The sequence below is a fragment of the Ceratotherium simum genome, chromosome 20 (assembly GCF_057802395.1).
Source record: "Ceratotherium simum simum isolate JZ-2026a chromosome 20, ASM5780239v1, whole genome shotgun sequence".
NCBI classification, from domain to species: domain Eukaryota; kingdom Metazoa; phylum Chordata; class Mammalia; order Perissodactyla; family Rhinocerotidae; genus Ceratotherium; species Ceratotherium simum.
This window is the reverse complement of record NC_141919.1, coordinates 53,846,118-53,870,439: the sequence shown is the minus strand read 5'-3', so window position 1 is coordinate 53,870,439 and position 24,322 is coordinate 53,846,118. Positions and strand designations below refer to the sequence as shown.

At 46.9% G+C, this 24,322-nt stretch overlaps 1 protein-coding gene across 1 annotated transcript in view; it reads right to left on the bottom strand.

Moving 5' to 3' along the window:
• Window positions 1-5,397, bottom strand: part of SHC3 (SHC adaptor protein 3) — a 131,770-nt gene extending 126,373 nt beyond the window's left edge. Inside the window, exon 1 of the mRNA XM_087444789.1 lies at window positions 4,546-5,397. Within this exon, the coding sequence (XP_087300915.1) occupies window positions 4,546-5,001 (456 nt within the window). The 5' untranslated portion in view covers window positions 5,002-5,397. The remainder of the gene's footprint in view (window positions 1-4,545) is intronic.
• Between the last annotated feature and the right edge of the window lie 18,925 nt (window positions 5,398-24,322).

The window sequence follows — 24,322 nt, the reverse complement described above, 5'->3', positions numbered from 1 at the left end:
GGAGCAAGAAGCCTGCTCTTCACGGGACTGAAGTCTCATCAATGGCGCACCTGGCAGAATTATTTCCTCTTAAACGTAAATATAAAAGAAATGAATGAGATAATCAGGTATTTCTAGAAATATGACATTTGCTATTTTCTAACAAGAAAGAAAACAGCCAAAGTCATCACAAGTTGTCTCCCTGTGTGTGTGTGTGCGGTGTGTGCGGTGTGTATGTGGTGTGTATGTGGTGTGTGTGGTGTGTGTGGTGTGTATGTGTGTGGTGTGTGTGGTGTGTATGTGGTGTGTGGTGTGTGTGGTGTGTGTGGTGTGTGTGGTGTGTGTGTGTGTGGTGTGTGTGGTGTGTGTGTGTGTGTGTGTGGTGTGTGTGGTGTGTGTGGTGTGTGTGGTGTGTGTGGTGTGTGTGGTGCGTGTACGGTGTGGTGTGTGTGTGTGCACACGCACAGTTAATGCACCTGCTATACCTGCGTCACAAAAAAAGAGACGACATGCTTTCCAGATCAAATTAATAATTCTGTCTGTTAATCTCAAAAAAATTTCTTAAACTGTTTTTCAAACCATTTGGGCAATAATTACATGTAAGCTATCCATATTATGAGATTTTTTTCAACAATTATAAGAAAAAAATCAGCTTTTAAAGCTCCACTCCACATCAAGGAATAATTTTTTAATCTAGAATTAACACAAAATTCAATCAACCCGACCATAATAATACATCCTGGCTGATCCTGAAATAAGGTTGCTGAGGGCTGCTTCGTGTGACCTGTGCTCAGTCATCAAAGGGACACAGCACTAAGAAAAATACCAATTAAGAATAAATTCTAGAGTAAGTGCAATTTATAAAGACCATCTATACAGAGCAATAGAACATATATAAATAAAACGAATTTTTTTCTGCCAACCTAAATATCATCAGGTTCACAAATGAGAGAAACAAAATAATTTTTAGAGTTCTTGTAAAAACTAGGCTTCCTTCCAAATGAAAAACAATCCAGCATATCAGGAAATAATTCAGTAGTTTTCTGATTGTCAGAATCACCTGTAAATAGCTCGTAACGTACATTGTCAGTAAAGATACAACACTCTGCAGACTGAACCCTTCGGGAGACTAAGGGGCCATCACAGGCATTTATGAACCGCCTCACCTGCCTTCCAGGTGTTGATGGTGAGGGTGAACATCTAAAGGCACTGCTGTACACGTGGGCCTCCTGATTCGTGCCATGGACACTTGGTGGGTACTAAATGTGGTCGATTCTTACCCTGTTTTGAGTCTGGGGTGTGATGAGCTAGAAGGTGGAGCCCTTCTTTGGGGGACCGCCAGGGCTAGCAGCTAACCCACGCGCAGCCCACACAATATTGCCCGCCATCAGGTGTGGTCAACTCTGAACCTCAAGGCCGCGCTGGTCTTTGGAAGGCACTTCGATTTCGGCCAGTGGCTATCCTTAAGAATGGACCCCCAACGGTTCACATCTGTCTTTCCTTCCTGGAGTCATTGCTCTGTGCATCTCTCAGTGGAGACCTCAATATTGCCTTTGGAACTCGATAAGGATGAGCTGCAGCATCCATGGGCACTCGGGGTCCAGGCCAGCTCAGACTTCTGGGCAATAGAACTTGAAGGGGGGCAGCTGCGGAGTCCTACTTGTCTGCGTTTCTATTGGCCTCTCGGGTCCAAATTTAAGATAGTTTTAAAATTGAATTGCAATGAAAATATTCATTGTTCTTTGCTGTTGGATTTTTCTTTCTATCAAGGGCATATTTCCTTGTTCTTTCCCTTTTGTGTCATCAAAAGAAAAAACCAGGTGTCAGGCATATTTGGAGGGTACAAAGGTGATGCCAGTGAGGCCGCCTGACAGAAATACTAACCTGGGGCTGCGTGCCCCAGAGCCCTCTCCCCTGCATGACCCCACGCTGTTACTAGCAGCAGACCAAGTGGAGCGCTAATTAAACATGCCCCGAGCTTTGAGCCCTAGTGTTGCTCAGGAACTCTTCCACTGTCAAATTTTACTTCCTTCATTAATTAATCTTACAACCTGCTGTTCAAATACTGTGATGCTTCCTAGATGATCAAAACGTACCAGACTTCTATCTTTTAGTTTCTACTTTCATGTAAGCAGATTAAGTTGAAATAGTTGAGAATAATAAATCTTGTGTGCGATATCCTAACAGTGTCTGGAAGTAGGTATTTCTATGAGGGGACATCTATAATTATACAGCATAGGAGTTTTCCAGGAAACTGGAAAACATTTGGGGATTTTCCTTAATTTAGAAATAAATTTAAATCAAAGGGGATAATAAGTTCTTTCCCACACCTAAACCATTAGATTTTATAATTAACATACAGAGAGACTATAAAATTGCCCCTTTATGTCTACCAGACATCTTTTAAAGCAAAGATTCCAATAACACTATTTGTAAATCAGCACATAATACCAAAGTAAGATTTTTTTTCAGTTTTGCAATTTTTCAAGAAAAGAAGTTCATGGTTTTAAACTCAACATGGGCCATGCGGAAACGCAGACCAAGAGAGGGCCGCACAATAATGTGAATGGAATGTGCACAGGAGAAAATGCCCTGCAGTGTCTGGTCTCCTTTGCCGTGTGAGGTCAAACTTCTCCAGGGAAGCCTGAGCTCATGTTCACACGACTGCACTGTCCACAGGGGAGGATGGACCAGGCAATGGCCCCCAGCACTAACTAGCCACACTATGTGCCCCAGGTCACTGCCACCCTTTAGTTGAGGCTAGACAAACTGACCCTACAATCCAGAAGGCTCTGGGCAGACCCAGCCCTCTGCCTACTTGAGAACTGCTGCTGGACTGTTACCCCTGACTCAACAGTGGCCCAGCAGAGCAGACTGGTCCCAGTCACCCACCATGATTCAGCCACGAGTCACAGTCCGCACGGATGTCTGCCTTCATTCTTCAAAAAGCGAGAGCAAAGCCCTAAGCAAAGTGAATGATTTTTTTTAAGGAAAACTTTAGAGGCATAAATTTGAGAATTCTTCCTCCATTTGAAAACTACCCTTTATGTTCAACATGACAGGTGTAAAAACTGTGTCAAGGTCTATTCATCTATTTTAAACATAGGCTTTTTTTTTTGGAGATAGCAATTATACTAACACACTAGAAGTAACAAACTCTGGTGTCACTTCTTCACCTCAAAGTTGTAGTGGTTTTTGTTTTTTGTTTTTCTTTTTGGCTCATGGTTATATAATTTAAAGAAGGAACACAAGAAGAATATTCATTTTCTCTTATGATAAACTCAATCAGATGTGCATATTTTATGTTGATCTACATCCCCTTTGTAAAACATATTAATGAGTTTTCAGAAGCTAAAATGAAGATTAAATTAACAAGCAGCCTCAGAAGGAAGAGGCCCATTTTTAACACTGATGATCACATTCCTTTGTCAGGACTTTTTAGACAGTTAAAAATAATCCACAAAGTTAACTGTTTCCTTTAATATTTTGTTTCCAAGATTAGCAAGATACAACATTTGGTTTGAGGATGTGGCCTGGTGAATTTTTAAACTGGATCTGTAGCCAATATATACAGACCGGGCATCCTGCAGGCTTGTCAATGTTATTGGCAACACCATGGGGATGGAGTTTGTGTCTCATTTCCTTTAAATAAAAAGCCAAGCCTTGGAGTGACCGATTGAAATAATGCACCTCTGAGCCTCCTCCCTGGCCTGGTGGCTGTCTGCACAGCTGAGCACTGTGGTGGGGCTGCTGCCTGACAGGCAGGAGGGCATAATCAGGTGCAGGCCGAATGGACGCTGCTGAGTATTTGTTCTTTAAATATCATAAAATAGTTGCATGAGGGAGGAATTTTGTGGATCACATCGAGCATGATCTTATAAGTCTTTGTGTTGGAGGAAAACTCTCCTTTCCAGCAAGCAGCTCCAGACCACGCACCTCAGCCCCCTTAGGCCTATTTAAATGGCAGACTACATTCCCCGGGGAAAACGGTCCCGAATTCTCTCTCTGCTGCTATAAACCAAAACTGGTAGGTATGGAACGAAAGGCAGACCCCAAAGACAGCCTTGCTGGGTAACAAAGTGCAGCTTGTCTTATATAAAGCAGGCCGCGTTTGCCCTGCTCTGCAGGGAGCTGGACATGCTTGCTGTGGGGGAAGGAAACCGCCCACCTGCCGCCGGGGCCAACCGAGCAGAGGTGGTGATCCACCGGCATTTCTCATGGCAGGGGCTGCGCAGGTCTCCCCTAGTGCCTACCCAGGGGTAGGCCTGATGCACAGTCCCCGGGGAGAAGGGCCCACGCCGGGAGGGGCACTGGCCGGACACATGGCAAAACGAGGTGGCAAAGGCATGCCAAAGGAGTGCAGCCAAGGGAAACCAGGACAGAGTGAGGTCACCGATTTCAAACCGTCTCCCAACGGATGCGCAACGGGCGCATCGGCGGTGCCCTGTTCCCGCGGCCAGACAAGCTGGCTGGGAAGGAGTGCGCACCTCCTGGCCTCCCAGGCGACCCACCGTAGCGGACGCCCTGCACCCGGGTTCCCCCCCGGCTGCCGGCGCCCGCACCCACCTTGACGACGTAGGTGACTCCGGCTCCCAGCACCTGGTCGCTGGCGTGCGGGGCACGGGGCGGCGGCTCGTCGCCAGGCCGGCCCTTCCTGGCGGCGCGCATGGCCGGGGCGCGGGGCCCGGGGGGCGCGCTGCCGTCCGGGGCGGCCAGGCTGGGCGCGCTGCAGCTGCCCGAAAGCCGCGCGCCTGCCCGCTCCCTGGCCGCCGAAAGGCCGCGGAGGCCCGAGCTGGAGAGTTTCAGGTGGGACACCTTGTGGAGCAGGTGGCCCAGGCTGCCTGGGCCATCGTCGGGCGCCCTGCGCAGCGCGTCTCCGGACACCAGGTACGGGGCCGCCGCCGGGGCCGCGCGCGCCGCCGAGACCTTGCCGCCGCCGCTCACCGACAGGCTGTGCAGAAGGTCATCGACCGATGTCACCGAGTCATTCCTGAAGCGGTTGTACTTGGTGCGTGGAAGCATGCCCCTCCGTGGGCTCGCCGCATCCGCCCGGGCGCTGCAGGTGCCGGCCCCGACGCGGGCTGCCGCGCATAGCAGGAGCCGCGGTCCCGGGCGGGACTCGGCGCCGGGACAGCCGGCGGGTGGGGGGCAGCGGCGCCGGCCGCCCACCGCTAACAGCCTGCGCCGCCGCGGCCGCGCAGCCCCGGGCCCGGGCTCGGCTGCTGAGGGCGGCGCGTGAGCTTTGCAAAAGTCATAGCTTCCTCCGATGAGCGCCCAGCTGCTCGGGGCTGCTCACAGCAGAAGCATGACTCACGCCGAGAGGAGACCCTTCTCAACAAAGGCTCGGTGAGCACTGCAAATCACTTCCTGTAGCAAAAAAAAAAGAGGAAAAAAAACACATACACCCACTGACAGCACACAAGAGCCAATCAATTCTCAAATTTCCTTTTTCTACCTTCCCAGATATTTTCTTCCAACCTTTGGTTTCTCACCTCCCCATCTCCCCACCACCACCACCAAGGCAGCGTTTGTGCCAGAGGTAAATCCAATCCCTTCAGAGGAACAGGTGAACTTTCTGAAACCCATTATTCTAGCCTGGGGTTTTCTCTTCCCTGTGCAGCCCATCTGTAGGAGCCAAAAAGTGTCTGACCGTGATGCGTTAAAATGTGACGAAGGCTTTTTAAGAATAAGATCTTCAGCGGATCCTCATGAATTCTGATTTGGAAAGCAGCAGGAATTGTTAAATAGCAAAGAAAAAAGGGAATATTCACTCCCGGGTGAACATAAAATACCAATTTCCTGGATTTTTCTTTTTTCCTTTCACATCCACAGAGCAGCCATGACAAGTGTCTTTGTGGCAATGCAGTTGCTCCAAAAAAAAAAAAAACCTGCACATGAACTTCTGCACAGAGCTGGTTAGGCCCCCTCCCTGCTAGTTCACAGCAGCCTTTCTCAGTCAGGGTTGTCGAATGCCTACTTCCAGAATAGAAGAAGAGAGCTTCTGTGATTAATGGCACCAGGCTCCAGAAATCCATCCCAAAAAAGGAGCTGCCCTTGAAGCTTTCTTCCAACTGAATGTTCAAGCTCTGGAAAAAAGCCTAAGAAACACTCCCAATGCATTTCAGTGTCCCTTCAGTTGCTGCTTGCAACTCTGCAGTAAGGAAGAAGAAAATGCGACTGCTCTGGTTACACATCAAATACGCAGGAAAAATGCTTTCTTTTCAGGAGTCACACTCGGGCTGCAAGTGAAACACACAGGCCTCTTTCCTCTCAGTAGGAGAACAGGGCCCTGGAGGCCCCTAGAAGGTCTGCGAAGACTCAAACCCACCGATCCCTGTTGCTGTGGGCTCTGCTCATCTGCGTCACTCGTTGAGATAACCTGCCCAGCTGTGACATGCTCCCGTCCAGGTTCCCCGGCTGCTTCTGTGCAAGCAAATGCATTTACCTCTAGCACATTATCAGGCCGCCCTGAGTCTTCTCACACCCACGGCTAGACATGTGACACATGAGGTACCGAGCCTTGAAGAGCCTTATGGAGCAGGTGTAACGAGGGCCACTCATGGCAGCCGGGGAGGCCAGCCGCTGCGATGCAGGAGCAGAGGGGCAGCGGCTCCCCTCCCAGGGCCGCAGGCCTAGCAGAGCGGCCGCATGGCACTTGGTTTTTCCCTTCCCCTTGCTTGCATAGCAACAGCAAATGCACACCCCACAGATGGTTGTGACGGTTGTCAAGGCCCCCCCAAATCTAAAGCAAAAATGTCCTATCATTCCCAAACCGTGATCTTCATTAGAAGCAGACAAAAACAGCAAAATGTGAATGAAATGCTGTTTGTGTGAATGAAAGGGCTAGCGAGCGAGCCAGCGTTTCTGTGAATGAAGCGGGGCCTTGGGCCGCGCCAGGCAATCCCCTGGTTCCAGCGGCCCCAGCCAATGAGCAGCCGCCCCAATGACTCATTCAACAAAAGCTTGCTCAATAGTGGAAGATTCCATTTCAATCAAAGGCGGGATCTTTCATCCAACGGCAGTGTGGGAAAAAAAGGGAAAAAAGCCAGCCTGATCACAAAGATGCAGGAAGGAAGGGGACCGCTGATATGAGGAGAGGAAAAACTAATTTTCAAGGGAATTTAAGAACCATTGGTCAGGTCCGAGTGTGAACAGGATTGCCTCCTTGGAGGTGAGCTGTGCCCCCAGACTTTCATTCAGCCGTTCATTTACATCAAAGAGAAGCCATGAATGTGCCATTCGGTTCAGCATTTATTATGAATGTACAGCGAATGCACATTGAAAACCCAGGCACCTCGCCCTTGATTCTTTTTGTGAAAGGAACACAGAACACGCGGCACATTCTGCATCTCTAAGGAGAAAAAAAACCCACAGCTACACGGTTAACCCTTTAACCAACGGGAGACTTTTGTTTCCTATGAGGAGGTAGGTGGAGGAAGATTGGCCATTTCAAAATAAATAGCAATGTTAATTTACTACGTGTAAGAAGATATGTTATCAAAGCTAGTGATTAATATTCCAAGAACACAGTAAAACATCTCACGTATGGGGAAGATGGGATCAGCTTATTGGAACCTAGCAGAAAAGCAGAAAGAAACCCCCAAGTCTCCCAGCACCAGAACAGAAGCTGCAAACCCAGCCCAGCAGCCACGCCCCGCCCTCCCAGGACAGCCCCAAGGGCCCTCCCTGGGGGCTTTGCTCCTTACTTTAGACACTGTCCCGAAAGCCGGAGGATCTGGTGTATCAGCCTGCAACAACACAGAGGTGGATGGTAGATGAGATTTTCATAGTCTGGCAACACAGAAGAGAACAGACAAAAGGAAGCCGTTGTAATGGCAGCCCTGAGACTCAAGAAAGCCAGGCAGCCTCAGGTCGTTTACGGTAGCCTTTCCAGAATATTGCTGTTTTCCTTTTTAAATTTGTTAATTTAAGAGTGTATTGGTTTTCTATTGCTGTCTTAACCACAAAATCAGTGGTTTAAAAAGACACAAATTGATTATCTCCCAGCGTGTAGGTCACAGAGACGGGTGACATGTGGACAAAGTGAAGGTGTGTGCGGGGTGGCTCCTTCTGGAGTTTCTAGGGGAGACTCCTCTCCTGGCTGGGGAGGGTGGCTTTGCCCCCTAGAAGGCTTCATTCTAGCAAGAGAGGCAGGAAATCTAAAATTAATATTATAGCCTGTATGCTGTGCCGATTTTTGGATATGTGTGATACACACACTATGCAGAGGGGAGTATGCTGAGCTTGGCCTGAGGATGTCAGGGGTGACTTTGACGTCAGCAGGGAGACGACCCCCAGCAGAGTTGCGAGGGGTGGCTGGGGTCTTCCAGGTGGAGGAGGGGAAAAGACGCCTCAGGAGGAGACCATGTGAGGAGAGGCTCAGGGCCTGAGCCCCGGAGCATTTCCAGAATCCTGTGTAGATTGGCTGGGTTGGAAGCGAGTGTTGTGTCTGGAGGCTGAGGGGGGGGAGGGGAGAGGGGGGACTTGGGGGGTGCTGGCAGGGGCTGGAGAGGGGTGGGGCAGTCAGGTTCTCATTTTATGTGGACATAGGGCAGCTGTGGGGAGTTGAGAGGGTGGCAGGTAACAGTACAGGTGACCACTCTTGGGGTTTTGAAGGCAGGCAAGGGGGCGGGAGGGAAGGCAGGGTGGGTTCGAGCTGTGGTGAGGAGGTGAGCCCACTGGATGACAGATGGGTGGGGCAGGGCGGCAGGGGGCCTCGTCTGGAGGCAGAACTCAGGTGGAATTTGGGGAACAAGATGCTTGTTAGGGACCAGCCTCCGTGGAAAGCAGCAGGAGGCCTCAGGATGGGCAGAGGGGAGAAGTGGGGTGTGTGCCTAGCGGGGAGCCCCCCTCAGGGTCCCCCTTGTTCCCTCATCCCTCACTCCTCACTCACTCAGCTGCCCCAGGAGTATGGCCTCCAGCCACGCAGCCCCTGAAGCTGAGGCCTGAAGGAGTGGGCTGTGGAGCCAGCCTGCCCATCCACCCCGCAGCGGGGCAGGAGGCCTGCTATGGAGGAGCCTGGGCAAGGCCCTCTGCACCTCCCACAGAGAGAGTTGCTGAGCAAAGGCCTCTCTTCTGACTTGGACGGTGAGGCTGAGTGAGTCTCATCCACCAGGATGAAGATCTCAGATGGCCAGAGGGGAGGGGAGTGCGGGTTCTGAGCGCAATGAGTGCTGGCCCCTCCGTGGGGAGCTATCTGGTGCTGAAGGGCAGGCAGAGCTGGAGGTTGGAACCTGAAAGTCATTGGGTGCAGGTGACATTGAGCCATTCCATGGCTGGTGCAAACTTAGGAAGAGTGACAGGGAGGGATCCCTAGGAAACGCCAGACCTCCCAGGTGGGAGCTGAGAAAAAATGGTCAGGAGTTGGAGGGTACACACGGAAACCTGGGTTGATGGATGCCATGTGTCTCACTCAGCTCGGCCTGCTATAACAAGATACCACAGACTGGGGGCTTTAACAACACACATTTATTTCTCGCAGTTCTGGAGGCTGGAAGTCCATGATCAAGGCTCCAGCAGATTTAGTGTCTGGTGAGAACGCACTTCCTGGTTCATGGATGGCCATCTTCTCCCTGTGTCCTCACGTGATGGAAGTGGCAGGGAGCTCTGTGGGGTCCCTTTTATAAGGTCACTAATCCCATTTATAAGGATGCTCCACCCTCATGACCCACTCACCTCCTAAAGGCCCCACCTCCAAATACCAACTCATTGGGAGTTGGGTCTCAATATAAGAATTTTGAGGGACACAAACATTTGTTTCAAGAGAAAATCAGTGGCATTTAACAAGGGCAGGGGTGGTAATCATAATACTTTCATCGACCGTCCCCACATGCCAAACAATGCACAGCCATCATCTCCTTCAGATCCCATGACCTGTGAGATAGAGTTTACATCCCGTTCTGCACAGAAAGAAACCAAGAATCAGAAGGGTTACAAACCGTGCCAGGGCCACACAGGGTTAGCAACTGGCCAGGCTGTCTGACTCCAAATCCACATTTATGGCCACAGCATCACCCGACTCAGAGAGCTTGAGTCAGGTACGTGTTGAGATCACCTTTGGAGGTGGTGATTACCCATTACGACACCTTAGCAGGGAGAATGGAGGGGTACCACTTACATCACAGGATGGTGCCAACTGAATGAGAGATGAGAAAATGGATGAAAAAAATCATACTTTCCAGAAGATGGAATGAAATGAAAGGGAAGGTAGAGGGCGATGGCTGGAAGTACCGCAGAGTACAGAGCGGGTGATGGAAGAGTGAGGGTGTGTCTAGGGTAAGGGAGCAGAACAGAATGGGAGAAATGCAGATCTGGGAAAGAGGGAGGGTCGAGTATGGGTGGAGCTATCGCCCTGGTGCAAGGTGAAGAGAGGGAGGAATTGGGAAGCAGATGATTTGGAGTTGAGTAGGAAACAGTTGGTTCCAAGGAAGAGACCTTAGTGAACAAACATGTTCAGAGTTGGGGTTAAGGAAGTCCAAGGGCTGGTGACACATGGGGATTCCTAAGAGCCAGAAGACATTCCCACTTTTAGGGCTGAAGGAACAGGAAGGCAATTGAATCTGGGGAGCCAGTGGAATTCCAGTTGAAATTTTGGAGGAAGGGCTGCCAGGAGGATCTGTAGTCTTGGAGGAATAAAGTCACTGACAGAGAAGTAGAACCAATGATGGAGAGGGAAAGTGAAGAAATACCCCAGCCTCTCTCTCCTCACTCTCTGATTTCCTGTTTGTGCCTCCCATGGGCCAAACCCACGGGAAGCCAGAGGTCCAGGGATCCTGGTGATGGGGAGCGAGGGGGCAGCCTCCCAGGCGCAGAGCAGGCTGGGCAGGGTGAGGGGAGGTGGACCAGAGCTGGCACAGTGAGTGTGTCTGCACATAAGTCTGTCTGTGGCCACAGTAAGAAGCCAAAAGATTTTTATGCCCAATTCAGATGTTACACCTGATTTTCTCTGTATCATAAAAGACAAGTCTATGCTTAAAAAGTGAGAGTGGTCCATTTAGGTAAGGAATTTGAGCTGGATGTGAACATTTAGAATGCCTGCTGAGGGGAACAGAAGATGCTGCTGACAAATGAGCAAGAGCAAAGGTATTGGCATCACGAACCCGCCATGACTCTGTGGTGGCCCGGAGAGCAGAGGTGTGTCCCTAACAGTGTTCATCTGCCTATGTATGAGCTGGATGAAAGCGAGTCAGTAGGTGGAGGGTTCATGCGCGGATGCAAGTGGGAGAGGGAGGGAGAGGAGATGGCGGGCCAACAGAGGCGGGTGACGGGCTGTGGGGAGAGAAGAAGGACAGGATGGAAGTGGCCGCTGAAGGAGGTGGGCATGGAGGTCTTGACGTCCTGGGCAGGTGGCAGCCTGAATCATTTGGGGCGCACATTGGAGGGAAGTGGCAGGGAAGGTCCCTGATGGTGCCCCCAGGCATAAGTAGGGAGAGGGGGCAGCCTCACTGGCCAGGGAGACGAGGTCTCAATTTCACTGAAGCCAGAGATTGGGTCATCCTGGTAGGAGGCTGGGGACGGAAGGGAACTCATTCCCCACGACGACGTGGCCTGGCACTAGAGGAAAAGAGAACGAGAGCACGGGATATTTAGAAGGGAAGAAACAAGAGCCACACCCTAGACCGACTGTGGAGGGTGGGATGGGTGCCAGACATGGGGGAGGGTCCCGAGACTGAGGAGGCAGACGTCCTGTCTGCAGGGACCCTCAGGTATCCGTCGCCCACCTCCTGGGTGTGGGAATATCTGTGGTATAAGAATGCTCCGTAATAGGTCCCCCGGCGGGGGGAAACCTGCGTGCCGAAACTGCGCGTGCGCACAGAGTTCAGCACCGAGGACAGTTCCCAGGAACCTCGGCCCTAGACCAGGTTCCCGCCCCAGAGGCTGCCTTGAGCCTTGGCGAGCTCCAGGGAAAGCTCCCGGCCCCCGCGCCTCCCTACAAGTGCTGTGTTTCTTTATTTCTGATGCTTAAACATCGTCCCTCCATCCAGGCAGCTGCAGCCCTGCACGCCCACTTGAGCGACGGGGTGGGGTCACTCGTCCGGAGTCCTCAGTGGGGGCCACTCGGCAGCTCCGCGGTGCTGAGCCCTTCACGTGGGCCCATACGATCCTCACGACCCTAACCTGAAGGTCCTACACCCCACTCTACAGATGAGGACACGGAGGCGGGAGAGGTTTAGTGACTTTCTGCGGTGACCCAGCTAGCGGGGAAGGGATTCACATCACAGCCACTGACTCCAGCCCCCACAAGAACAGTCCACAAAGCGGGGGCTCCTCATGCAGCCCTGCCACTGCTCAGTTCCACCTCTGTGGAAGGAGGATAGGAACACAATTACGACCTCCTTACACGCATGTCATGGGGACCAGACAGCAAAACATAGGAGCCTGGCAGGCTCAGCATGAGGTGTTTTATTATTTCTGGGGGAGATGGGCAGGTCATCACCCATGGTACACACAGAAGGGGACAAAGTCAGCTGTGGGTGAGCCGTCGACACGCCAGCCTCGGTGGGGAAGTGGAGAAGGAAGGGCAAGGCTTTAAAGCTCTCTGACAACAGGCACACCGGAAAACAAACAGCCCTTTTGTCCCTTCAAAAAGAGGAGTCCTGGGACAACCTCAGAGCAGGGAGCGAACCGCAGGACTTGCACACTAGGAAGAGCTGGGAGGCTGTGCGTGCTGAAAGGAGTTGTGCGATTAAAGTGTACAAGAACCTTATTTCATCTGCAAAATAATTATAGCTTTTCCTGAAGAAGAATTAACTCACTTAGAAGAATTTTAGTGGGTTCTGTGTTCCCATCAATTCCTCAGCCGTGTGCATGTCTGGTTTTATGTGAAAACAATCTCGTGTTCCTCATTTTTCCTCTTTGGGATATATTTTTAAAGACATTTTATTTTATAATATAATCTCCACAAATACGTTTCATAGCTGAATAATGTTCCATGGAGTGGAGAAAATATAATTCCCTTAGGCCTCTCCATCACTGGACACTTTGGTTGTTTCTAATTTATCAGGACCGTAAACGTCGCCATAACGGGAGCCTTTGCACATCCACCTCATTTTGTGTCATTGAATTATTTCTCAGCATAAATCACAGGGATAGAAACTCCCATAGCTCTTGGTTGGTGTTGCCGAGTGGCTTTCCTGAAGTCCTTCATCATTTTTCCCTGCAGGCCGCAATTATTAGGAGCAGACAACCTGTGTCCCCGCAACCTCACCAGCTTTGGTTTTTGTTATTTTTGTGGTTTTCATAGTTGCAAACGGTTCCTCATATTTAATGGTTGCAAGATGGTTATTCAAGGGCCTGGATTCCTGCCTGGTGGAGAGGGCCGTAATTCTGCCTTCATTCTGACTGTTTGGCTCCAAACCAAAAGTGGTGAGACTTCCCCCGACCTCGATGGGGGCGTCTGCCTGTGGACATGAACCTGTGCGGACCTTCACCCACACCTTTCCCTCAGATGGAGACCCCCCGTTGAACCTCACACTCATCCTTCTGGACTCACAGTATTGTTTCGGCTATTTTCAATTTAGATTATTTCTACCAGACTCTGTGTGAGTTTTTACTATAATTATCAAATATTTACCGTTTTTACCTTTTACAAAAAAATATTTGAGCATGTATATAATTATGTATAATATAGTTACATTATGTTATGTAATTATTTACATATTACCTAATATATTATGCATTATGATTTATACATAATCATATATACTAATATACTTATATAATCTATATTGGTATAATATTGATATATATTAATTATAATTACTATTCTCTTTTATATGGATATGTGTTATGATTTATACATAATCATATACACTAATATACTTATATAGCCTGTATTTGTATAATGTTTATATATTAATTATAGGTATTCTTGCTCTTTCACATGGACGTATTGTGTCTTATGATTTATTCATAGCTATATAAATACTAACATACATATACAACTAATGTTTGTATAATATACATATTAATTATATGTATTATTTCTCCTTCATGTGGAGACTCAGTAACAACATGGGGGCATCAATATGCAGACAGCTGGTACCCCAGAAGGGTCTTCGCTGTCTCAGAGGCAGTTAGCAAGGCCAAGACCACAAAGCCTGTAGGTTTTCCCACTGCAGCCACCAGCAGCCATGCTGTGTTCAGTGGTTCTCAGGCTTGAGGATCCCCGGGGGGCTTGTCATCACACAGATCGTTGGCCCCACCTGGAGTTTCTGATTCAGCAGGTGCGGGCGGCTCCTGGGTGACCACGATGCTGCCCAGTTGTAAATAAGGCCTGCTGACCCCTCAGCTGTGCAAGCCGGTGATCCCACACTAAAAACTAAACCCCTGGGCGTGTTCCAGCCACAAGGCACAACAGACCAAAACTGTTCTATCTGCCAGAATCTGGGGACAGCATGGCGGTGGACCTTGAGGTGAGAGGGCTGGTGAGACAGAATCGTGGTGAATTCCCAGCATGGCGTCTTCCTGGAGCTCAGGAGAATACAATGTGAAATCCCTCTGCAACAGAGTTCCCAAAGCTTGCTGCACATTGGAAACCTCAAGAACTTCCAGACACTTAAACCAAGAGCCCCCAAATAATAATAGTAGCTAAAAAGATGTGTTAGGTACTTTTCTAAGTCCTTTAGGTGTGCTTTCACCTTTGTAAATGCCCTAACAACTTAGGCCCTATCATTGCCTCTGTTTTATAGGTGGGGAAACTGAGGCACGGAGTGGTTAAGTAACAGCTTCACAGTCACAGGTTACTTAAGGCAGAGCAAGGCCTTAGCTTCAGCCCCACTAGACGGTCAGACTGTTGATGACTGACCCTACAGGAGCCCATGACGTAGGAGCAGAGGGGAGGGGCTGACATAGGAGGCTTGTTTGAACAACTGTCTAAAAGTAGTTGGATGCCAGCTCTGCTTCCCAACCTACGCGTCCGGTCTGCAGCTTCCTGCCGGCGTTGCAGAAGACAAGCTAGTTTTGCTCTGAGAAGGTGGGAGGGAGGTGTCCGCCCTGGGACAGCAGCACAGATGAGAGTGAGGGCACCACGGGAGAGGGGTCTGGCAAAGCTGCCTACAACAAGTCTACCGTGAAGGCCTCCTGCTCCTCCCCCGGCACTGCCCCATCCAGACTGGACAGTGCTGGCTCCTTCCCTGGGCAACTGACTGGCCCCAGCACACAGTGCCAACAGGTCACCGTGTGGCAGGGCTGACCGCTGACACTGCCCCAGGCACCTCCCCACATGGTGCCCAGTACAGGTGGAGAAGCAGAGAGCACGAGACACCTGGGGAAACTTCTCACATGAAATGTAGTGATTGAAACAAACAGAAAACAAGCAGCTTGGAGGAAACGGACTATGCAGAGAGAAGAAAAGCATAAAAAACAAAAACTATTAGAAGTATGCTCAGAGAGGTAAGATTTGCATCTGTGAAACAAAACACGATGCAAAAAAAGAAAGATAGGAGGGGAAGGAGGGAAGGAAAAGAAAATATCATTAAAAGGATAAAAAGAGGGGCCGGCCGAGTGGCGTAAGTTACAGCGCTCTGCTTCGGTGGCCCAGGGTTCACAGGTTCGGATTCCGGGAATGGACCTCCACACCGCTTGTCAGGCCAGGCTGCGGCAGCGTCCCACACAAAACAGAGGAAGATGAGCACAGATGTTAGCCCAGGGCCAATCTTCCTCAGCAAAACGAGGAGGATTGACAACAGATATTATTAGCTCAGGGCCAATCTTCCTCACCATAAAAATAAAATAATTTAAATTAAAAAAAGAATCTTTCAATTATTAAAACCTGACAGAAATTTAAAAATCCATTTCATACAGGGATTGGATAATAAAATTGAGGACATCTAGATATCAAAGCAAAATTACAAAGTGATGGAAAATCGGAGGGAAAAGATAAGAAATTAGATGACCAGACCAGAGGATCTGTAATCCAAATTACAGGAGCTGCAGGAAGGAAGAAAGGAGAAAAGGAAGGGAGGGATGGAGGGAGGGAGCAGAGAGGAAGGGGAGGAAGCCATCAATGAAACAAGGCAGCAAAATGTCCCAGACTGACCAGGTGCCCAACGCGATCAGTGAAGGCACTTGAGGATTTGGGGACAGAGAGACCATTTTGTGTGGGAAACAGAGAGAGAGAGTGAGAAGCAGGTCACATGTAAAGAATCAGGAACCAGAAACACTGGAAGCTAGACTTCCCCAGAGCAATGCCCTCAAAATCCTGAGGTGAGAGGATTTCCAACCTAGACTTTTATACTCAAACAGTCAACTAACGGTGAGGACAGAACAAAGACACTTTTAGATAGTCAAAGTCTCGAAAAATTCAGCATCTTTTCTCAGGAGCTACTAGGATATGTGCTCCCCCATGCCCCTACAGGGCATATACCTAAAAGAGGAAGGCATGGGCTGTGGGAAACTGCACCCAACCCAAGATCGCAGGAAGGGGAAAGTCCAGGATGGTGGTCCCAAGAAGGCCCTGCACGAGCAGGCAGAGAGCACTGGGAGCGCACGTTTCAGGAATGTGCGACTGACACAGTGAGAGGCTCCTGGTGGGGCTTGGGGTTCTACTCATAAGTCCAAAGAATGCTAAGCCAAGGAAATAGGCGACCTTTCAACTCCAAGGAATATAAGGAATTGGGGCAGAAAAGGAAGAATAAACGCAGTATTGTGTGTGACTCAGTTCTCAGTAACATTTGCATAATCAGAATAATGTAGACACTGAATGTTAGTGTAACCCAAATGCCCTCTAATTGTGCTGGGAGGATTGAGGGCTGGGAGGTGCCTGTGTGGTGTGGGTGTATTAGAAATGCCCAGGGAGGGGGGCGAACTTAAGATGGAGGTGTAAGCAGACTCTGAACTCACCTCCACCCGCGGACACAGCCAATTTACAACTACTTGTGGAAAAATTACCCCTGAGACAGAACTGAAAACTGGATAAGAGGAACTCCTGCAACAACGGACAATCCTAATTGAGGTGGAAGAGGCAGAGACTCCCTTCTGGAGAGGAAAAATGCCGCCTTCACAAGCCGCCAGCTTCACGGCTGCCGGGAGCAGCTCACAGGTACGCAGTCTTCCCTGGAGGAGCGGGGCCCTGAGCTGGGTGCGCCCCCGCTGGGGGCATTTTGTGGACCCAGCACAATCGAGATGAGTGGCATAATATCTGACTTTGCCTGCTACTAAAACATTGGGGAGAACCCCAAGAAAAGCTGGTTCACAAAGAAACCAAAACCGGCTCTTAAAGGGCCCACACACAAACTCACCCATTTCAGAAAGCATCCTAAAATCACCAGAAAGAAAGGTGCACAGCGCTGTCGTGAAAAGAGACTCACCTAATAGGCCCTGAGTGCATCTCGGTGAGAGGTGAGACCTCTCCAGGGACTGGGACATTGGCGGCGGCCATTGTTGTGGCCTGGTGTGGGCGTGCTGACACAGATGCCATTGGAGTTCTCCCTGGGGCCTGCTAGCCCAGGTCTGCCCCACCCGCTAGAGCACCGATTTAATCCAGCTCAGCCAGGGCAGGCAGCCCACCCTAGAGACTGGCCCCACCCAACAACAAGCCCTCAGGCAACTTGTGGGCCTGCATAGATTGGTGACTGGATTCTCTGCAGCCTGGCAACTGAGTCGAGGTTAGTGGGGCAGGGTGTGCACAAGGAGTGGGTGGAGAGTGTGGGGCGGTGGCGGAGTGTGTGGGGCTCCCTCCATGGAGAGACTGGCTCCGCTTCGGGAGGTCGGGGCAGGTACATGGGGCAGGACTCTGTTGACTGTGTGTGTGGACCTGTGGGCAGTGGGGCTTGTCAGCTGCAGAAGACTTGTGCTTCTCAAAGACCCACATAGGAGGTTTGCCCCACCTTCCAAAGCCTGAAACGATTGGGTGCTCCTGTGCCTGAGGCCAGCCCCACCCAGCTGCAATCCTCAGAGAGCTGAAAGAGAACTAATAGGCTAGAGGCTTACAGCAATTGTAAGGCCCTGAGCCGAACAACCTGCCACCCTGGGGGCTTACTCACTTAAAAGAAATACTGCAACACAAATGTGGTATTAGAACTTGCAGACAACTGTGCTGGGGCTCCCCATACCTGATAAAGAGACTGAAGGGCCCACAACAACTACAAGCAGCTGAGCATTACAACAGCTGGCCAGGAGCATAACTCGGCCTCCCTGGGCGCCTACAGGGAGAGCAAACAGGCCACAACAGAAGGATACACATAGCCCACATAGGGGTCACCCCTGGAACATTGAGAACTGAGGGAAGCACACTGCAGGCCTCCTAAGGCATCACTTATATAAGGTCACCTGTCCAAGAGCAGGAGATGTAGCTGACCTACCTAATACGTAGACACAAGCACAGGGAAAGAGTCAAAATGAGGAGGCAAAGGAATACATTCCAAGTAAGGGAACAGGACAAAACCCCAGAAAAGGAACTAAGTGAAACAGAAATGAGCAACCTACCTGACAGAGAGTTCAAACAAAGAGTGTTAAGGATGCTCGCTGATCTGGGGAGAAGAATAGATGAACTCAGTGAGAATGTCAACAAATAAATGGAAGATATAAAAAAGAACCAATCAGAAATGAAGAATACAATACTGGAAATGAAAAATTCATTAGAGGGAATCAAAAGCAGAGTAGAGGATACAGAAGAACAGATCTGTGAGCTGGACGAAAGACTAGAAGAAATTACCCAAGCTGAACAGGTAAAAGAGAAAAGAATTAAAAAGAGTGAGGACAGTCTAAGGGACCTCTGGGACAACATGAAGCGCACTAACATCCGTGTTATAGGTGTCCCGGAAGGAGAAGAGTGAGACAAGGGGGCAGAGAATCTATTTCAAGAAATAATAGATGAAAACTTCCCTAACCTGAGAAAAGAAACAGACATCCAGGTACAGAAATCACAGAGAGCCCCAAACAAGATAAACCCAAAGAGGCCCACACCAAGACACATCATAATCAAAATGTCCAGAATTAAAGATAAAGAGAGAATCCTAAAAGCCGCAAGAGAATGTCAAGTTACATGCAAAGGAAACCTCATAAGTCTATCAGCTGACTTGTCAGCAGAAACCTTACAGGCTAGAACAGAGTGGCATGATATATTTAAAGTGCTAAAAGGAAAAAACTTACAGCCAAGAATACTCTACCCAGCAACGCTATCATTCAAAATGGAAGGAGAGATCAAAAATTTCCCAGACAAGCAAAAATTAAAGGAGTTTGTCACCAAGAACCCAGTGCTACAAGAAATGTTAAAGGGACTGATTTAAGGGGAAAAGAGAAGACCACAAATAGGAAAAATTATCTATTTCCATGATAAGAACGTAATGGATAAAAATGCACACAAGACAGGTTAGATATGATATCAAAAACATGAGGGAGGAGGGGAGTTAAAGAGTACAGCTTTCAGACAGAGGTCAAACTAAAGTGCCCATCAATTCTGTATAGAAGAAGAAAGGAACAGAGAAGGACTACTAAAACACGGAGAAAAAAAACTTTTTTAAATGAAAGTAAGTACATATTTATCAATAGCTACTTTAAACGTCAATGAACTAAATGCTCCAATTAAAATGCATAGGATGGCTGATTGGATAAAAAAACAAGACCCATATATATGCTGCATACAAGAGACACACTTCAGACCTAAAAACACTCACAAACTGAAAGTGAAGGGATGGAAAAAGATACTTCACGCAAATGGCAATGAAAAGAAAGCTGGGGTAGCAGTACTCATATCAGACAAAATAGACTTTAAAACAAAAACTGTAAAAAGAGACAAAGAAGGGCATTACATAATGATCAAGGGAACAATCCAACAAGAGGATATAACACTTGTAAATATCTACGCACCCAATGTAGGTGCACCTAAATATATAAAGCAATTATTAACAGACATAAAAACAGAAATAGACAGTAACACAATAATAGTAGGGGACTTTAACACTCCACTTACACCAACAGATAGATCATCCAAACAGAAGATCAATAAGGAAACATTGGTCTTAAATGACACACTAGAACAGATGGACCTAGTAGACATTTACAGAGCATTCCATCCAAAAACCGAACAATACACATTCTTTTCAAATGCACATGGAACATTCTCCAGGATTGATCACATATTAGGCCACAAAACAAGTCTCCATAAATTTAAGAAGATTGAAATAATACCAAGCATCTTTTCTGACCACAGCGGTATGAAACTAGAAATCAACTATAGGAAGAAAATCAGAAAAGCCACAAATACGTGGAGATTAAACAAAATGCTACTGAACAACGACTGGGTTAACGAAGAAATCAAAGAAGAAATCAAAAAATACCTGGAGACAAATGAAAATGAAAATACGACATGCCAGAACTTATGGGATACAGCAAAAGCGGTCCTAAGAGGGAAGTTTATAGCAATAGAGGCCTATCTCAACAAACAAGAAAAATTTCAAATAAACAATCTAACAATGCACCTAAAGGAACTGGAAAAAGAAGAACAAACAAAGCCCAAAATCAGTAGAAGAAGGGAAATAATAAAAATCAGAGCTGAAATAAATGAAATAGAGTCCAAAAAAAAAACAAAAGAAAAAATTAATAAAAACAAGAGCTGGTTCTTTGAAAAGATAAACAAAATTGACAAACCATTAGCTAGACTCACCAAGAAAAAAAGAGAGAAGGCACAAATAAGTAAAATCAGAAATGAAAGAGGAGAGGTTACAACAGACACCTCAGAAATACAAAAGATTATAAGAGAATACTATGAAAAGCTATATGCCAACCAATTCGCCAATCTGGAAGAAATGGATAAATTCTTAGAATCATACAACCTTCCAAAACTGGATCAAGAAGAAGTAGAGAATTTGAATAGACCAATCACCAGTAAGGAGATCTAAACAGTAATCACAAACCTCCCCAAAAATAAAAGTCAAGGACCAGATGGCTTCCCTGGTGAATTCTACCAAACATTCAAAGAAGATTTAATACCTATCCTTCTCAAACTCTTCCAAAAAATCGAGGGGGGGGAAGCTCCCTAACTCATTCTATGAAGCTGACATTACCCTGATACCAAAACCAGACAAGGACAACACAAAAAAAGAAAATTACAGACCAATATCACTGATGAACATCGATGCAAAAATCCTCAACAAAATACTAGCAAATCGCATACAAAAATACGTTAAAAAGATTATACACCATGATCAACTGGATTTATTCCAGGTATGCAGGGATGGTTCAACATTCGCAAATCAATCAACGTAATACACCACATTAATAAAATGAAGAATAAAAATCACATGATCATATCAATAGATGCAGAGAAAGCATTTGACAAGATACTGCATCCATTTATGAAAAAAGCTCTGAATAAAATGGGTAGAGAAGGAAAGTACCTCAACATAATAAAGACCATATATGACAAACCCACAGCTAATATCATCCTCAATGGTGAAAAACTGAAAGCTATCCCTCTAAGAACTGGAACCAGACAAGGATGTCCACTCTCACCACTCCTATTTAACATAGTACTGGAAGTCCTAGCCAGAGCAATCAGGCAAGAGAAAGAAATAAAAGGGATCCAAACTGGAAAGGAAGAAGAGAAACTGTCACTATTTGCAGATGACATGATTTTATATATAGAAAACCCTAAAGAATCCACCAGAAAACTTTTAGAAATAATAAACGAATATGGTAAAGTTGCAGGATACAAAATCAACATACAAAAATCAGTTGCATTTCTGTACACTAACAACGAAGTAGCAGAAAGAGAAATTAAGAATATAATCCCATTTACAATTGCAAGAAAAAGAATAAAATACCTAGGGATAAACTTAACCAAAGAGGAGAAAGATCTGTACACTGAACACTATAAAACATTTCAGAAAGAAATTGAAGAAGACACAAAGAAATGGAAAGATATTCGGTGCTCTTGGACTGGAAGAATTAACATAGTTAAGATGTCCATACTTCCTAAAGCAATCTATAGATTCAACGCAATCCCTATCAAAGTTCCAACAACATTTTCCACAGAAATAGAACAAAGAATCCTAAAATTTATATGGAACAACGAATGACCCCGAATAGCTAAAGGAATCCTGAGAAAAAAGAACAAAGCGGGAGGTATCACACTCCCTGATTTCAAAATATACTACAAAGCTGTAGTAACCAAAACAGCATGGTACCAGCACAAAAACAGACACACAGATCAATGGAATAGAATCGAAAGCCCAGAAATAAACCCAAACATCTATGGAGAGCTAATCTTTGACAAAGGAACCAAGAACATACAATGGGGAAAAGAAAGTCTCTTCAACAAGTGATGTTGGGAAAACTGGATAGCCACATGCAAAAAAATGAAAGTAGACCCTTACCTTACACCATACACAAAAATTAACTCAAAATGGATTAAAGACTTGAATGTAATACCTGAAACTATGAAACTTCTAGAAGAAAACATAAGCAGTACGCTCTTCGACATCAGTCTTAGCAACATCTTTTCAAGCACCATGTCTGACCGGGCAAGAGAAACAATAGAAAAAATAAACAAATGGGACTACATCAAACTAAAAATCTTCTGTACAGCAAAGGAAACCATCAACAAAATGAAAAGACAACCTAACAATTGGGAGAAGATATTTGCAAACCATACATCTGATAAGGGCTTAATCTCCAAAATACACAAACAACTGATGCATCTCAACAACAAAAAAACTAACAACCCAATTAAAAAATGGGCAAAAGACCTGAACAAACATTTCTCCAAAGAAGATATACAGATGGCCAGCAGACACATGAAAAGATGTTCAAAATCACTAACTATCAGGGAAATGCAAATCGAAACTACAATGAGATATCACCTCATTCCTGTCAGAATGGCTACAATTAACAAGACAGGAAACAACATGTGTTGGAGAGGATGTGGAGAGAAGGGAACTCTCATACACTGCTGGTGGGAGTGCAAACTGGTGCAGCCACTATGGAAAACAGTACGGAGATTTCTCAAAAAAACAAAGATAGAACTACCATATGATCCAGCTATTCCACTGCTGGGTATTTATCCAAAGAACTTGAAAACACCAATGCGTAAAGATACTTGCACACCTGTGTTCATTGCATTGTTATTCACAATAGCCAAGACTTAGAAGCAACCTAAGTGCCCATCAAGGGACGAATGGATAAAGAAGATGTGGTATATACACACAATGGAATACTACTCAGCCGTAAGAAACGATGAAATCCAGCCATTTGTGACAACATGGATGGACATTGAGGGTATTATGCAAAGCGAAATAAGTCAGAGGGAGAGGGTCAAATACCGTATGATTTCCTTCATTAAGTAGTAGATAATAACAACAATAGACAAACACATAGAGACAGAGATTGGATTGGTGGTTGCCAGAGGGGATGGGGGGAGGGAGGAGGGCGAAAGGGATAATTCGGCACATGTGTGTGGTGATGGGTTGTAATTGGTGTTTGAGTGGTGAATATGATGTAATCTATGCAGAAATAGAAGTATAACGATGTACACCTGAAATTTATACAATGTTATAAACCAATGTTACTGCAATAAACAAAAATCAAAAAAAATAATAAAGTGACAATCCCCCTTTAAAAAAAAAAGAACTGGATTGTGGTGATGGCTGTATAACCCTGTAAATTTACTAAAAATTATTGAATTGTGAAGATTATTTACTAAAAATTGTTGAATATTTGAATGGGTAAATTTCATGGTATGCCAATTATGCCTGGAAAATCTGTTTTAAGAAAAATATTTAGAACAACTTTTTTATGAAAAATAGAAACTAAGAGGGCCAGCCCCGTGGCGTAGCAGTTAAGTGCATGCACTCTGCTGCTGGCGGCCCGGGTTCAGATCCCAGGCGCACACTGAGGCACCGCTTGTCAGGCCATGCTGTGGTGGCGTCCCATATAAAGTGGAGGAAGATGGGCACAAATATTAGCCCAGGGCCAGTCTTCCTCAGCAAAAAGAGGAGGATTGGCAGATGTTAGCTCAGGGCTGATCTTCCTCACAAAAAAATAAAATAGAAACTAAGGGGACGGGCCCAGTGGCATAGCAGTTAAGTTAACGCTTTCTGCTTCGGCGGCCCGGGATTCGCCGGTTCAGATCCTGGGCGTGGACCTACTCACAGCTCCTCAAGCCATGCTGAGGCGGCGTCCCATATAGAAGGGCTACAACTCTGTGACTGTGATCCACAACTATGTACTGGGGCTTTGGGGAGGAAAAAAAGAAAAAAAAAGAGGAAGATTGGCAATAGATGTTAGCGCAGGGCCAATCTTCCTGAAAAAAAAAAGAAACTAAGGCATGATTTTGTGTAAAACCATTCCCTTCAGATTCTCCCAGTAATATTACAGGTTTGGCATTAAAATCATTTGTTCCTTG